Here is a 17623-nt window from a genome sequence, read left to right as displayed (position 1 = left end):
TACATGGGATCGGGATATTTCTAATTTCTTCGCCAATTTACTATTATTTCTATAAAATTAGGTACCAAATTACAGAGGAATTAATGCCGGACTGACGTAAACAACAATTTTTTGTATATACTGAATATTTTTATTAAAAAAATTAGAAAGAATAATGAAAAAATTATGAATTGACTTGCCGCGCTTAAATTCCAAGATGGCCGTTATAAGGTTACAAAAAAAAAATCGTGAATTATTTATTTCCCATGTAATTTCAGTTCTGAAATGTTGTCTAGCGCAATTCTTGCAATATTTCTAAGCATTAAAAAAATTATTTCAGATGACAAAATTGGATAATTACGAAGAAATTAGAAAACTACGATTTGGGATGATTATCTTTTTGGACATTTTCTAGGCAGCTTTTCAGACATTTTGTAGACATCTTGTAGACATCATTGTAGAAATCTTTTGGCAGAGAAGAGAGACCAGTATAGAAGTTCAGTCCTTATGGGAGCTAAGAAATGTAGTCAGCATTTATAAAAATGACCGTAAGATGGCACGCCAACCCGGCATCTTGTGGCGGTTCCGAGGGAGTTCCTGTTTGGACTTGAAACGAGAAGCACGTGTTTTATTGAGCTCTCTGAATTTCCAAGCCTTGTAAGTGAATTTTCGAGTGACTGATATATTTTTTTTTGTTGGTTTTGTGGACTTCACTTTGAATCAGTGGAAACGGAGTAAAGACTAAAACTGTCGGAGGACAGTGGGTGTGACGGGGGGAGGCCATGTGATGGCGGAGAAGCAGTTGAAAATGATATAACCTATGAGGAGTTACATGCGGAGTATCAAGATCTGTGCTATGAAAGTTTATTAGTTGAGTCAGGAATGGCTAAAGAGACAAGAAAATATAAAAATAAAAGAAAGAGTGATGAGAGGAAGGAGGAGGAATTTAAAAAACATCGAACGAGAAGTAAGAGCAGAAGTCCCTTGTCTCATAAAGGTGACGAGCAAAGTTTAAGTGCAAATATGGAAGGTTCAGAAATGGAGAGTGACATTGAGATCGGCCAAGAAGTGATAAATGATAAGAGTAATAGTGGCGAAACTAGTCAAAGTTCTATTGAAGTGGCCAGTCGTACAAAAAATAAGAGTACTGAGAAGGTAAACATTCGAGGATATAACCTCAACAACAATAAGGGAAGGGATATATTGACAAACAAAAAGCAGTTTGAACAGTCGAAAACAAGAATAGAAAAAACGTTTCAGTACGAAAAGTCTGATAAAAGCCCTTTTGTTGTACAACTTAGTAAACAAAGAAATAATTTAGAAGTAAATGATAAACCTATATTGGCTTTGGAAGTGGCTCGAATATTGTTTAGAGCAGGAATTAAATATGACCAACTTGCTCCCATTTCTAAGCGGGTCTGGGAAGTTACTTTTCATTCTCGAGATGCTGCCAACCAAATGTTGAGGAATAAGTTTTTGCAAGAATGGGGCTACAACGCTTTTGTTCCCTTCTGGAAAGTTTTCAGGAAAGGTGTGATTAAAGACATTCCTATAGATTTTGAGCCAGAATTAATTACCACAGAACTCAATAATGGCAACCCAGGCTTAAATGTTGTAGAATCAGTTCGTTTGAAAAGAAGAGTCAAAGAAAGGGGTAACGTTACATGGGAGGACACCACTTCAGTGCAGGTAACGATGCGCATTAAAGAAATACCGAACGCAGTTTACTTTTGGAAAACGAGAATTGGTTTAAGTCCATTCATCCCAGCAGTCAGGAAGTGTTACAGGTGTGGCAAGGTTGGTCACTCAATAAAGTTTTGCAAGGAGGAGGAGAAGTGTCTCAGGTGCGGTAATAACAAGCATGATGAAGAAAATGGCTGCATGCTTAAATGCATCAACTGTAAAGGTTCACATTTTTCCTTGGACAGTAAGTGCCCGAAACTTCGGGAACTTTATGAGATCAGTCGCATCATTGCAGAAAAGAATGTGTCATTCCCAACAGCAAGGGATTTGTATTTCAAAAGACATTTTAATGCTCAAGAAAACCTGAGGCCTTCGGTGGACTCTTTGAACTTTCCAGTCCTGGGAAATGAGAATAGGTTCCTGGTGCATAACATTAGAAGAGATGGATCGTATAGACAGGCGGTTAGTGGTAATATTGAAAGACCAAAGGCTGATGGTAAACAAGACTCAAGACAAAGTAATCTCCAAGGTGAAGGAATTCCAACAGAGCTGAACAGCGAGATTTGCAGTTTTTTACACGAACTTAAGAAAAAAGAAGATGGAGACTGTAGTGACAGGTTGTTCAGGCGACTTAAGGAGTTAGTATTCAAGATCCCAGACGTGGACAGGTTGATCTCTAGAGTGATGAGAACAATTGAGTTGCATTTTTTATCAAACAATGGCGAATAAAGCGAATACTTTCAGATTTTGTCAATGGAATTGCTGCAGCATTAAGAGAAAGTTACCTGAATTACAATATAGAGCTTCCAATTTTGATGTGATGTTACTCTCGGAGACCTGGTTAACGGATGATGACTCAATCTCGGTCAAGGGATTTGATGTGGTGCGTAGAGACAGGGTAGGGCGCCCTGGGGGTGGAGTTGCTATTCTGGTGAGAAACAATATTAAATATAAGAGAAAACATGGTTTGTATAATTGTAACAATAACATTGAGCTGTGTGCTATAGAATTATTTACGTGTGAAGGGCCTTTTCTAGTAGTCTCATGTTACAGGCCTCCGGATCGAAATATGACGAAGGACCAGTGGGTGCGCTTTTTGAACCAATTCAGTGGAAACTTCCTGGTCACAGGGGATTTCAATGCTCATCACCAGGTATGGGGAAGTGATGCGAACTCTATAGAAGGTACAAAATTATTTGAAGCTATCGAGGAGTCGGAGGTTGGGTTGCTGAATGGGGCAGTCAAGACCTTTTATTCGCGTCAATATCGAACAGAATCCGCTCTAGATCTATCGTTCGCAAGTTGTGGGTTGTTGTCGCTGTTTGAGTGGAAGGTTAGTAGGGATACGTGGGGCAGTGACCACTTCCCAATATTTATTGACTTTGACAAGGTAGTTGAGAAAAAAGGAAGCAATCATGCTCCAAAAAGGCTTTACAATAGTAAAACTGATTGGGGGCGGTTGGTCAGGGAACTCGAATTTCGGAGTAATGAAATTAGGTCAGTTGTCCAAAACGAGGATCTCGAGATTCAGGTCAAATATACGACGTTTACAGCAATTATAGAGGACTGTGTGAATGTGGCTACACCGGGAAGGGGTGGTAGTAGGAATCTAAATACAGGGAGCAGAGTTCATAAGGAGAAAGAGCGTAGAAAAGCTGCAATTTTCTGGAATAGCGAATGTGATAAGTTGGTAAGATTACGAGTTGCTGCCTTTCTTCGTTTAAAAGAATATCCTTCGGAGGAAAATTTCTTAAAATATAAACAGGCAGAGGCTAGGGCTAAGTCGGGGATCAGAAAGATAAAAAAGGACTACTTCCGGTCCTTCTTAAATAGTATCAATAAGTTTACAAGTCCGTCGTACATATGGAAGAAGCTGAAAGCTTTGAAAAAAGGTTGGAATTCGTCGCATTGCTCGAACGAGTTTAGTGAAGAGGTAGTGGAGAGGGTGAAGGTTGGGATAGACTCTCTATGCCCATCCTGGGTAGCAAGAGGGGATCCGATGTTAGAAAATGTGGAAGGGGATGTATTTCTGGATTTGCCTATCACGGTGGAAGAATTAGAGGTCGCAATTGAGAATTCGAGGACTAAATCTAGCCCGGGGTTGGACGGGATCGATTATTTGTTGATTCAATCGTTTCCTAAAGAAGTCAGAGGGGCCCTCTTGGAGTTATACAACTCAATTTTTGCTTCGGGAATCTTCCCAAACGAATGGCGCCAGTATTCAATTTTCTTCATTCCTAAGAGTCAAGGGAACGCTGTTCGGCCAATATCGTTGGCACCTTGCTTGTTAAAAATCTTGGAAAAAATTCTGAATCTTAGAATATCATGGTGGTTGGAATTTCATAATAAGTTCCCTGAAACGCAGTTTGGATTTCGAAGAAGTAAATCATGTTTGGATAATTTAGCTATACTGAACGCGGAGATTTTGAGAGCTTTTGACAAGAAGCAGTGTGTTGGTGCTCTTTTTTTGGACATTCGAAGCGCATATGATAATGTGCTCGGAGATGTGTTACTTAGTAGACTAATTAGTGTAGGATGGCCTAAATTAATTTTGAAATTTGTGCATAACTTAGTGTCGGAGAGGGTAATATCAGTCAAATACGACACAATAGACTGTCATAGAAAAGTCTTCAGAGGGTTACCTCAGGGTAGCGTACTGAGCCCAGTTTTGTACTCAGTTTACATGATGTCTTTAGAGTCTTGGATTGTGGAGGATTGCAAAATTCTTCAATTTGCAGATGATGTATGTATTTATGCAGTTGATAAAGATCCAAAAAAAGTGTTAAAAGCTGTATCGGAGTCGGTACATAAGATTATTCCTTTTTTAAATGACAGTGGACTTGAGTTGGCTCCAGAAAAGTGCCAGTTGATTGTTTTTAGCTCCGATCCTAAAATCGCGACTAAGTCTTGGTGTATAAAAATAAATAGAGAAAGAATTTGGTCTCAGCAAGTAATTAAATTTCTGGGCATTCTGTTTCACAGCTCGCTAAAATGGGATCACCAAGTCCAAGCTATTAGGTCAAAGTGCATTAATCCTATGGCAATTATAAACTATTTAAGGTTGACATGGACTGGGGCTGATCCTCCAACGTTGATTAAGGTGTATAAAAGCCTAGTTAGGTCCAGAATTGAATATGGTGCATTTCTGTTTGTGTCGCTCAAGAAATCCCTTCTGAAAGTATTAGATAGAATCCAAAACAAAGCGTTGAGGTTAGCAATGGGGTATAGAAACTCAACTCCGCTGAATGTGATAGCTGCTGAGTCTAAAGAACCACCTTTGGAGTTTAGATTTAGGTATATGACTCATAATTTTCTAACTCGTTGTTTCTCAAACTCAAACCATAAAGTTATTGCTATCCTCAGTGAAATATCCGAACTCAGAGAGTGTCCTACCATGGTCTTTAGTACTGAAACTCCAGGGTTAGTACGTTGTTTTCAGGAAATAGAACCAATAAGTCATCTGATCTCTAGTGATTCACGCCCTAACTGCTTTAAGTTTCCATTTCAATCGATGTTCGTTCCAGCCAAGGTACATTGGGAAGAAGGAAAAGAAATTCAGGAAATTCATAAGTCCAAGCCTCTAAGTGTTGAAAGATCTTTTTGGAATTTATTCCGTGAAGAGTTTCGTGATGCCGTAGTAATTTTTACAGATGGTTCAAAGACGATAGGTAAAGAATTTGTAGGGTTCGCCTACTTAGAAGTCGCCACAAGCAGTGTGAGCCTGAACAGAACGGTTAAGTACGCTTCAATTTTCTCTGCTGAGGCCATGGCGATAATTGCAGCCTTGAAAAAATTTGCTAACACGGATTTAAATAAACTGGTTATATTTTCGGATTCTTTAAGTGTCCTGAAGGCGTTGGCCTCCATTAGATCCGCGGGTAAATTGAACGTGCTGATCGGTGAAATTAAACATTTAGTGTACAGTCTACAGGTAACTGGTAGGGTAGTAAAGTTTTTCTGGATTCCTGCACATGTAGGGATTTCTTATAATGAAAAAGTGGACTCAGCTGCGAAAGATAGCGTTATGAAGGGTCGCGACTCCCAGATTCTGCTCCCAAGCTCCGACTTCAAAGCCTTTTGGAAGGGAAAAATGCATAATGACTTTGTTAACTGGTGTAAATGTGAAGGGTTAAATAAAGGAAGATTCTACCACGAGAATTACTATTCAGAGAGCGCACTCCCATGGTTCGGTAAGTTCAATTTAGCTAGGAAACCTCTGGTCTCCATTAATAGACTTAGATGCAATCACTCTAGTCTTAAAGAAAGTCTTGCTAGATTTAATATCATTCGATCTGCTATTTGTGAATGTGGCGAAGCCGAGGAAACAGCAAACCATGTTTTCTTTCAGTGTAGTAAGTACGAGGATATACGAGCATTGTTTTGCAAAGATTTAAGGAAACAAAAATCCTTTCCTCCGTACTGCATTGAATCTATGTTACATAGTATGGACCGAGGAGTCATCTTTGCGGTGGCCAGGTTTCTGAACAGTATTGAGTTAAGTATTTAAAGATAAAGAGGTCTATTTTTTAAGGTAATCTGTAGAAACAGGAAGCAAAAGTGTCTATACAGTTATAGGTGTTACATTGAATAAGTTAAAAAGGAAAAAAAGAAAAATGTATATTTGTTTGTCGTTTATTTTTATTTTCAGTTTTTGTTTTGTTTCTGGTTCAATCATATATAAAAAATGTTATATAATATTGGAAAAATTGTTATAGAAGGTGTTAAAGAAAAATTAAATCTAATTAAAGCTAAAACTTAATGTTAAGACCAAGTTAAGGATATTGCTGTACTGTGATAAAATGGTTAAAATAAGTACAAAGCTTTTGTAAATCGCGCCAGGAAATTTAGTATAGACCATACACTGTATAGTTCTAAGTAGCAATAGTCTGTTTTTAGGATGTAAGTATTCTTTGTAACATGGTTGGTTATCTGGGCTGAGCTTGGACTCGTGATTGCCCCTACCTTTGTATCTCTTCCTTTTTTTCCAATAAAATAAGGCGGTTCCGAGAATTCGGGCGCCAAATTTGAAGATTTCAAGTACAGCCCTGAAGCAGGCGAGTAAGGCGCCAGGAGTAAGCAGCGGCCAAAAGAAGAAAGACGAGGGTATCGATGCTAGACAGCTACACGTGTGGAAGTGAAATATATTTGTTTAATTACATAAAGAAAATAATAATTTAAATTTTATAAATAAATAAACTAAATTGTTTTAATAATCGTTCTTATTCTAAGAATCCTTCTTCCCTCTGAACAAGGCTAAAAATTGGTGACCCCGACGTGATCCAAGTGGATTAAGAGACCTAACCTCAATTTTCAAAGAAATTTTTTTTGTTAACCAAGAAAATCAGGTACAATGGTAAAAGAGGACGAGACTCCTTGTGCTTCAAAAGAAGCTCCAACAACCAAAGCTAAAGGTAAAGCAAAAAAATTAAATCTGGGAGTAAAGGAAGCATTTGAAGAAGAAGAAACAGCTGTTGATGTGGACAGACACGTAATTGTAGCCAAATTACCTGCTTTCTGGAAAAATAAACCCGATTTATGGTTTATGCAGGTTGAATCCATATTTAGGTCCAAAGGAATCAGAAGTGATGTAGCGAAATATGATGCTGTAGTGGGAACATTCGACTCAGAAACAATAGAGTTGGCTACGGACATTCTCAGAAATCCACCTGAAGAGAATAAGTATGAATACCTAAAGGAACATCTAATTAAACGTCTCACGCAGTCTAAAGAAAAACAAATGCAGACTCTAATAAATGATCTCCAATTGGGGCAACTTAAACCAACTCAACTACTATTAAAAATGAGAGAGCTTGCTCCTCGTCTTGATGATGAGTATCTTTCTTCGATGTGGAGAAACAAGCTACCACAACATGTACGAGAACTATTAACGGTAACTGATAATGCTGATCTTGCGACTTTAGCTCGAGTAGCTGACAATATCATGGATCAGAAAAGTCAAAATGATGGTTATGTTATGGCTGCAAATGCCAAGTCAAAAACGTCAGAAGACTTAATAGACAAACGTATCAGCAAATTGGAGGATTTAATTCTTTCATTTACAAATGAGATTAAAGCAAGATTAGATACGGTAGAGAAGATGGTCAACCAACGATCAAGATCTCGTTCTCGTTCCAAAACACCAGGAATAGTTGAACCCTGTTATTATCATAAGAAATTTGGAGAAGCAGCAACTAGGTGCGTGTTTGGTTGTCCATTGATGGGTAAATTCCTGTCAAAAACAAAACAGGAAAACTAAGTCATATGTCAACTTTAGAGGCAGAGATTGACAGTGCACAACCAATGCCTCAAAAAGAACTTAGGCTGCATATCCAAGATAGAAAAACTAAAATAAATTACTTAATTGATTCTGGTTCTGTAGTATCTGTATTACCGCGAAGATTATTTCCAGGTAGCAAGCTAAAAGAATCTACAAATTTAAAATTATTTGCAGTTAATGATTCACAAATTCCGTCATATGGCAACAAAATAGTTGAGCTCGATTTGGGATTGCGTCGTGCTTTTAAATGGTACTTCCTAATTGCAGATGTAGTAGCTCCTATAATTGGTGCAGACTTTCTAGTGTATTATGAATTAATGGTGGATCTAAAAAACAAAAAACTAGTGGATTCAAAAACAACTATTTCAGCACAGGGTATGTTGAGTCAACCTGAAGTTTCTGGTATCTCCACAGTTTCAGGTCAGACAATCTTTCACGCTCTATTCAAAGAATTTGTTGAGATTACACAACCTAGAAGAAATCCAGATACTATAACAAAATCCACGGTTTGTCATTACATCACAACTATTGGACAAGCAAAAAGTGAGGGAGAATGGAGAACGTGTGGTGACTTCAGAAGATTGAACGCACAAACGGTTCCAGATCAATATTCTCTACCACTTATTCAGAGTCTATTTGAAAAACTTCATAATAAAACAATCTTTTTAACGCTGGATTTGGCTCGCGCCTATAATCAAATACCAATGAACAAAGAAGATATAGAAAAGACTGCAATCATAACCCCATTTGATTTATTCGAGTATGTATTCATGCCATTTGGTTTAAAAAACGCAGCGCAAACTTGCCAAAGATTTCTTGATTCAATTTTTCGAGATTTGGATTACGTGTTCTAAAGATGGATACAAACCTCCTCAAAAACGAGTTGAAGCGATCAAGAATTATCCAAAGCCTAAAACAGTATCAGAACTTCGTCGTTTCGTCGGAATGATAAACTATTATCGGTGTTGCATTCCGAGGTTAGCAGAGAAACAGGTACCTTTAACTGAATATTTAAAGAAATCATTGAAAAATGACAAGACAATCATTGAGTGGTCAGAAAAAGCGACAAAAGCTTTTGAAGAAAGTAAAGACAGTTTAGTGAAAGTTACTCTTTCTGCTTATATATCACTAGACGCTCCTTTGTCACTTACTACAGATGCTTCAGACGCAGCAATATGTGCATCATTAGAACAACTAGAAGATAATGAATGGAAACCCATTGGTTTTTTTTCAAGAAAACTGTCTAAGTCAGAACAAAACTACAGTACCTATGATAGGGAACTTTTAGCGATTTATGCTGCAATTAAACATTTTCAACACATTCTTGAAAGTCGTCCATTTGTCATCAAAACAGATCACAAACCATTGACTTTCGCTTTTAAACAAAGATCTGATAAAGCCTTACCTAGACAACTTCGCCATCTTGATTTTATATCTCAATTCTCAACAGAAATAATTCACATTAAAGGTAATGATAATACAATAGCAGATGCTTTTTCAAGAATTTTCGCAATTGGAATGCCAACAGTACTTAGTGCAGCTAGAATAAGTGAAGAACAAAAGATGGATGAAGAATTAACACAGATTCTCAATGATAAAATGTCTTTAAGACTGCAAAAGCTAGTCATAGAAGATAAGGATGTATATTGTGACGCTTCGACTGGTGTGGTTCGATCTTATATTCCAGCTTCACTTCGTCGTCAGGCATTTGATGTAGTTTACGGTCTTGCTCATCCCAGTGGTAGAACTACCTGTAAACAATTAAAAGAAAAGTTCATTTGGCCAGAAATTCGTTCTGATGCTATACAGTGGTCAAGAGAATGTGTTTCATGTCAACGTGCCAAAGTTCATAGACACAATAAATTAATTCCTAATAAAATAGATGTACCAGACAACCGGTTCAATCATATTCATATCGATATAATTCATTTACCGGAAGTGAGAGGATACCAGTATTGTTTGACAATCATCGATCGATTCTCGAGATTTCCAATGGCCATTCCGCTCAAGGATGTAACTGCTCAAACGGTCGCCGATGCCTTCTTCAACAACTGGGTCTGTCTATTTGGTACTCCTTTAACAATTACCCCTGACCAAGGTTCACAATTTGAGAGTGCCTTATTTAATGCTTTATTAAATACTGTCAGTGCCAAAAGAATTCGTACAACACCTTATCATCCAGCCTCTAACGGTTTAGTTGAAAGGTGGCATCGTACACTAAAAATTGCTTTGATGTGTCATCCAAACATTCCATGGGTAGATGTACTCCCATCAGTATTACTTGGTTTACGAACTGTATACAAAGAGGATTTAAAAGCTTCACCAGCCGAGCTGCTGTTTGGTACTACATTACGAATTCCTGGAGAATTTTTCGTCCATGAAGACCTGTCGGGAAATCCTGAAAAATTTGTCGAAAAACTATAAAATATATATACTATATTTTTAGATTCTGATATTACTTAGTACAAGCCTTATGTAGATATTTCACCATGTCTTTCGGTCATATATTTATGAGTTGTCAATTGTTGTTATTAAAACTAAGTAAAAAATAATTTTAAAAATTTGGGATTTTTATCCATTACCCAGATAAAAAAAGGGCACTAGTATTGCTATAAAAAAAATGTAATAAATTTTATTTAATTAATGAATAAAAAAAAAAAGTAACTGCTGAGATTTGAACCAGTCACCAAAAGATTCGTAGACAGAGAATTTACCCCTGAGCTATCGTTCTATTTACTGGAATGGAAGGTAAAGTAATATTTGAAGTCTTAAGTGGGGTGGGCTTGCCCTACATAACACAGAGGGAAGATTATTTTGTTATTTGTCTCATTTCTATCTACTGTGATAGATAGGACTTCGAAAAGTCCCTACAACTGTTTGTGAGATTAAGGCTGCTGGGACAATAGAGGTTTTATTGCCCAAGAAAATTTTTTAAAAAACTCTCTTCAGGTACCAAGTTCCAGGCCTTTCGGGCAGTCCTAATATTCTTTGAAAAAATTTTGTTATATTATTAAATATTATTTTTTAATTATTTAATTATTAAATATTAAATATATATTATTAACATCATAAATATCATTATCGAAGCCTTTGACTCATTATCATCATGCATAATTAAATTCTCTTTTTTTTCCTTATGAACATCGTTATTTGTTACAAAAAAATTGCTTCGGTCGTACATCATTTTTACTCTCCTTTAGTGTGATTGCGTATGAAATTCGTCCTAAAAAAATTCATTATTACAATTAATTAAATAAAAAAAAACATTGATAGGCTTAACCATAAAACCTACGTTTCCGTAGTCGAGCGTGTTACCTCTGAACTGTTACAAGAATATCAAATTGGTTTTATATCTTTTATATATGTTGCGAACAGTGCTGGACCTTTTCTATTTAAAAATTTGTGCTTGAAAATAAACTGGCTTAGGATTCTTATAATAAAAGTAAAAGAGAACACGAATCTTATCTCTTTTCTCTCTAGATTAAGGGGCGTGGCTGAAATAAACCGTTGCAGCGCCATCACAGAAAGTTTCATATTGTGACCTGAGATTACCGACATGTTGACCGAAACTTCGTCCGGATTTTTAACACAGCATCGGACTTCTATACTGGTCTCTCTTCTCTGCTTTTGGTCATCTTTTCTGATGTATTGTAGATATCTTTCAGTTTATTTAAAAGTCGACTATACAGATATCTTTCAGGCAAATATATGAAGAGCTTAATGTTGACTTCATAAAGTTATCCTACTCATGAAAAAATTTTTTTATTCTAGTTGGGAATAGATTTGAGTTCTGTTCGCAGTGTTCTGATTGACAGCTTAAGTTGATCAATAGTAAGAATTTGTTTATGTAAATTTGTTATAAAAATTGAATATGTTATGAACAAATGAAAACGGGGTTTATGCAACATATCCGATTTCTTTAAACCATAAATATTTTCGCTTACTAAAAAAAGTTCCTAACTGTATATCATAAATAGAAACAAACGCTCTTTGTTCATAATGACATAACTTGTTACAAACAATTGAAAAATCGAAATATGCTATCGATTAGATTTTTTTCAACATGAAATGTTTTCTTTTGCTGAAGTAAGTATTATCAACAACGTAAAACGAAGAGAGATGAATTCTTTCTGTTCATAACAATTGAATTTGTTATAAAAAATCGGAAACGAAATCTATGCAACATCTTCGAGTTCTTCCAATGAGTAGTTTTTCCTTTCGCTAAAAAAGAGCTACTCACCACGTACATTTTACACAATTTGTAACTTCATTTTAGTGAAAATTTAAATTAAAAAAAGTTACTTATCATGTATTATCAATAAATCAATTCGCTTACACATACAGCAATATTTTACAGACGATATTGAAAATATCAATTATATATAATTTTATTATTATTGATCAAAGATAAAAAAAAGAATCGTTTTAAAACATAAAAGAAGTAACTCTTTAGCCTGATTGGCGGCGGCAAAAGTTGTCATTGAAGGTTTAAGGCGAAATATACGTGTATTTCGCCAAATTGCGTTTTGTTATCTCAGTTCAATTAATACATACAGACGGAAGGCAATGATATGCATAATAAAATAAAGAGACTACTTTGTTCACTCAGACTATGAAATAACACGGACCATATTAAAAGTTGAGAATATTATTTCTCAAACTACAGTTTTTTTTCTAACAGAGTTAGAATATTTTTTGAAAACTGACGGTTACAAAATCATATTTTCCAAATCTAACAAAACTAACTCAAACGTAGAAAATCTTAGATTATCAAAAAAAAAAGCTTTACAGTAGAAAAATAAATTTGTAACTCCGAATTATTTACTATTTCAAATTAAATCATAATAACAATACTGATACGTCATGCCTAAAAAAAATCTATCCTGTCTAAAAACACTAAAGATGCTACGCGAAAGAAAAAAATGCGGGCTACAGAATCCGAAGCTTCAAAACATCAACGTTCACACGCCGATAGTGTACGTCATGCAGTTGCACAATGTAATGGATCAGATGACTTTCGAGAAGCACGTTTAACAGATGATCGTCTGCGACATGCAGTTGCACGAAGCCGACAAACAATTGATTTTGCAGCAACGTTTAAAAAACGACCGGATACAACATGTTGTCTCAACATGTGAAGAGACAGAAGAAGCTAAAAAGCAATGTTTACTAGATGACCGCATACGGTATGTGGTTTTACGAAATCAAGAAATAGACGAATCTAAAGAGGAACGTTTAGAAAAAGACTTCATACGACATCAAAATCAGTGCACTGCGGCGAACCGAGAACAGCACGATTATCGTGTCAAAACTCAAAATAGTCGTTATTATTTACGGCAACGACAAAAAAAAGAGAGTCTAGCTCAACATCGTAGGCATGTTAAATTATCACGTGAGAGAGAAAACCTTTTATGCATTGACAGACAAAAAAAAACTGTAATGCGAGACATTGAAAGTAACGAAGACAGGCAAAGATGACTGAATGCCGATCAAGCTAGACGACCTATTAGATGTTGTATATTATGGTAAAACAAATATAATAGTTCAATTATAATCCTACAATAAATTATTCGATTGGAGCCGAAATAGGTACTACGAATATTGTATGTACTACTCTTCGATATCTCAGGCGCGTTTGATAATGTATGGTGGCCCTTAGTCCTCGAGGGACTAAAGTCACGAGACTGCCCCAAAAATATCTACAAGGTAATGCAAAATTACTTTACAGACCGCACAGTTAGCCTATCATGGGGAACTGGATCAACCACAAAAGTGGCCACGCGTGGATGCCCCCAGGGATCTGTGTTCGGCCCACTATGTTGGAACATCATGTTCGATGATCTCTTAAAAACACTTGATCAGTCCGAACATGGGAAACGATACGCAGCATTCGCAGACGATCTAATCGTCATCATTGATGGCAATTCAAGGGAAGCACTTGAAGCCAAAGGACAGGCAGTTGTTGACACAATACTCAACTGGTGCAAGAATGCCAAGCTCGAGCTGTCAAAAACGAAGACGGAAGCAATCTTCATGAAGAGAGAAGTAAAACTCAGAGGCAAGAGGAACTACAGAGATAAAAACAATCCCAACTACAGAGAATATAAGCCACACCTAAGAAGAAAGAAAGATAGGCATGAATGCAAACCGCCTAAGATTACAATAGATGGCAACAGGATAAAATACCCAGAAACGGTTAAGTACTTGGGGGTCTGGTTCGGAAGAGATCTTAACATCTCCATGCATATCCATAAACGACGGGCGCAAGCGGAAAAGTTATTCCACAAAATAAGGCGCCTTTCGCGAATGCGATGGGGACTTAATTACCATACCTGCCTAACCCTATATAGGGGGTGCTTCCTGCCGGTGATTGCTTACGCGTCTCCGGCATGGAGCGACTTGTGCAATGCTGAGGACTGGCTGACGCTTGCGGCCGCACAGAGGAGCGTCTTGGGAGTTGTGGCGCATGCTCGCGCATCCACTCCGAGAGACGGCCTCTGCGTGGCGGTGGGCGTCCCGCCTATACGCATAGCGATTAATGATCTCAACGCGCGATATACACTTCGCACCGATGAAGTAGTAACGTACAACGGCACTAGAATCTCCCTAAACGACAATACGTCAGGGGAGACGACGACGCCGATTATGAACCTCAGATTGCAGACGACCAAAATATGGCAGGCAGAATGGGATGCATCTGAGACGGGCCGCAAAACATATCACTTCTTCCCGAATATAGCAGACAGGCTCGATAACCAGTGGATACGCCTGAACAATATAATGACGCCAATATTCACAGGACATGGTATATTCCGAGCACACCGTGCACAATATGCCACCGAAGCAGACCCAACCTGCCCTAATTGCAATAGGGGAGATGAGGACACAGTGGAGCACTTCCTGCTGCACTGCCCCGCATACAAAGACAGACGCACGAGCCTCATGGCGGTCATAAAATCGGAAACGAATGTTGACCTCAGATCAACATGGTCTGAAATAGCGCCGAAATTTGTCCAAACGAAGGACACATGTAGGGCCCTCGAACAATTTGTCAAGCTTTGCGGAGAACAAAAATTGTTCGAGGAAGTTAAAAGAATCCGCAATGCGGTAAGAGAGAAAAGGAAGGTAGCGCGAACTGGAGTGGCAACGCCCAGCACACAGAGTGCACAGAACCCTTCATCCCGCAGAAGTAGTAGGTCATTACCATTACCAGCGCCGTAAGAAAGCATAGCTCGTGAACTTCATTGATCCACACCTGGGTGTTGTCGGAGCACCTAGGCACAGGTTGCAGGCCTGCAATCTTCGCAGAACACCTGAAACCTGTGGATCAAACGGATAGGGATTCCCACCTAACAATGCTCAACAAACATTCAAATTCAAATTTTAACTTTTAACTTCAAACACAAACTTTAACTTTAACCTCCAACTTAAACTCAAAAACTTAAAACAAACAATAATAACAATAATAAACTTTAATATTTCAGGAAACATCAAAAACTAACCATTTTTCTCTTTCAGCTGTTGACAATATAACGGTGCTCCCCTCACACCAAAAACAACTGGGGCCGCCGACCAAAGCGGATAAAACTGGTACTACGGGAGACTGAAATCCAAGCCCGCATCCGGAGCTGCAAAGTCGAAAAACGATATGCAGAGAGCCGGGTGTTTTCGGTCAATTGAGGTTGGACTCGTAGTGGTATGTCGTAAGGCCTTGGGCTAGATGCGTGTATCCTCGTGCCTTTATAAAGGCGCAAGTATATCACGTCCCAAGTAACGCCGTCACTAGAAGTAGAGCTATCCCCAGAGTTATGCCCTATAAGGCGAGGTACTCAAACAAAATGTCCTTCTCAGGACAGGGAAACAAGGCTTACATTCAGGATTTTAGAAGAGCTCTTTAATTATGTCCAACAGATTCGAGTGAAGATAATTACAAAATTGTAATAAATGCTGATTACCGTCTTTCGACTGAGCGCAGAGGACGTCATAATGAACCGACAACTAACGAAGTATCTGTAATAATGGTAGGTCAACAGTGTGGTAAACGAGATAAGTAATTATCTAAAGTTTATCCCCCACCACCTATCGACTTGGGGTTGTAGGGGGTGGTAAAGAATAGTCTACTGAACTCCAAAAAAATTATTCCAATCGTCGGTCATGCCTTGTTAGAAAAGTAGAGAGGGTTAAAAAATGAAAATTTATCATTTACGGAGTTACGTGGGTTAACATATTGTAAACTTCATTTGAAAATCTACGAACAATAAACATAGCTAAGTAGTGTGTCTTTTTTCTGAATTTTTTTCGTTAACTTTGCACCCCAAAGTTTTTCAACTATTTAACGCTTCAGATAATGTAAAAAATCGAAAAATTCATTTTTTTAATAATTTTAATTGGAAAATGTTCAGAAAACGATGCTGAACATTCTATAATTTTTCCAGATTTTTTTTAATGTTAGAAATATTTTTTTTTAATATTAATTAAAAAGGCGCTCAACGGCATATTCTGCCGGAGCGCCCAAAATGCTCAATTTTCAGCGCGCGATTTGCCGAACTTTGATACTCGATAAACAATAGTAATTATTGTTTCCGAGTAATGAAAATTTGCACGAGTGCTCTCCTCATAATTCCCGACAAGAATCTATAACCAAAAAATTTTTATTCTTATTCTAAAATCAATACACGATAGCATAGAGCTCAAATTTACGGCTACTAGACTTATGATGCTTTCGTTTGACTTACGTATGTCTCCTTACGTTAGATTCTGTCAAAAGAGTTATGAACGTCTGACGTTGATTTGGCTACAAAGGATATGGAAAGTGATGATAATGATAATGCTGAGAAAAGTTATTAAGATTCTACTTCGTGTTGCAGATTTTGAAGAAATAGTTCCTAACATTAAAGAATTACATGATAATAACAGAAAAGATATAAGTATTGATAGCAACAACTGCAGTGACAGTTTAAGTTGTGATAGTTTTAATGATGATGAGCTACAAATTAACAGGTCTAGTGATACAGTCGAAGCTCGTTAGTGTTGACACGTCCGTCCAGGATCATTCGTTAGTGTTGTCGTTCCCCTATATCCTTATTACTCGTGAACCTATTCTCCTCATTGCGCATAAGAATGCGCAAAACATATAAATAGAGCAAGGATACATACGTGTGATACATAACCTATATTTAACATAGTGCTTTATGAGTTGCATATAGGTATATAGAATGGCAGATAATAAGGTAATTAATTGTAACTAATTAATGTAATATTTATAATAAATTAAGCATTCATAATCATTAATAATTTACTAATAGTGAACTTGCAGAAATTTTTTCACAAGATTAGAGTCATCAATAACTTATAAATCTATGTCTATAATAAAATCGATGGATTTTAGGTTAACTGTTATTGCTATTCAATTCTTAACTATATTTTCAAGAATAATTGGTTATTAATAAATATATCCATTTTATAACTATAGTTATAAAATATTAATTTTATCTGGGAAACTTTTTTCGATAAAACATTCTTCATAAATAAATCAATTAATGTTATAAATATTTACAGGTTAAAATAGTATGCTTGTCAATCCAAGACCGTTGTAATATTCTACAACGTCTGGAGAATGGGGCCTAATCTAGTTAGCTAGCAGTTGAATTTAAAGTTACAAGGCAAGCGATAAATGTGATGAAG

At 37.0% G+C, this 17623-nt stretch overlaps 2 protein-coding genes across 3 annotated transcripts; both read left to right on the top strand.

Annotated features, from left to right (window-relative positions):
- Positions 1-575: 575 nt before the first annotated feature.
- Positions 576-6658, top strand: LOC118065334 (uncharacterized). 2 transcript variants are annotated; one of them, XM_035080543.1, is made up of 2 exons: positions 576-2300; positions 2407-6658. In XM_035080543.1, the coding sequence occupies exons 1-2, from the start codon at positions 862-864 to the stop codon at positions 6167-6169; spliced, it is 5202 nt and encodes a 1733-aa protein (XP_034936434.1). In that variant the 5' UTR covers positions 576-861; the 3' UTR covers positions 6170-6658. The 2 variants fall into 2 exon arrangements, with proteins under 2 accessions (XP_034936434.1, XP_034936425.1); XM_035080534.1 differs by having other exon boundaries at positions 576-2330.
- A 354-nt stretch (positions 6659-7012) lies between these two features.
- LOC118065426 (uncharacterized) lies at positions 7013-10363 on the top strand. The gene is made up of 3 exons (XM_035080699.1): positions 7013-7883; positions 7937-8719; positions 8796-10363. The coding sequence occupies exons 1-3, from the start codon at positions 7013-7015 to the stop codon at positions 10361-10363; spliced, it is 3222 nt and encodes a 1073-aa protein (XP_034936590.1).
- The last annotated feature ends 7260 nt before the right edge of the window (positions 10364-17623 follow it).

This window comes from Chelonus insularis, unplaced genomic scaffold, assembly GCF_013357705.1.
Source record: "Chelonus insularis isolate UGA/USDA-ARS -01 unplaced genomic scaffold, ASM1335770v1 contig_11_pilon, whole genome shotgun sequence".
Classification (NCBI taxonomy): domain Eukaryota; kingdom Metazoa; phylum Arthropoda; class Insecta; order Hymenoptera; family Braconidae; genus Chelonus; species Chelonus insularis.
This window is presented reverse-complemented; position numbering and strand designations above follow the sequence as displayed.

Coding starts and splice junctions, on each gene's coding strand:
- LOC118065426 (XM_035080699.1), top strand. CDS start 7,013: ATGGTAAAAGAGGACGAGACTCCTTGTGCTTCAAAAGAAGCTCCAACA. Junction 7,884..7,936: donor GTTTGGTTGTCCATTGATGG/GTAAATTCCTGT, acceptor TGTCAACTTTAG/AGGCAGAGATTGACAGTGCA. Junction 8,720..8,795: donor GTATGTATTCATGCCATTTG/GTTTAAAAAACG, acceptor CGTGTTCTAAAG/ATGGATACAAACCTCCTCAA.
- LOC118065334 (XM_035080534.1), top strand. CDS start 862: ATGGCTAAAGAGACAAGAAAATATAAAAATAAAAGAAAGAGTGATGAG. Junction 2,331..2,406: donor AAGATCCCAGACGTGGACAG/GTTGATCTCTAG, acceptor GAATACTTTCAG/ATTTTGTCAATGGAATTGCT.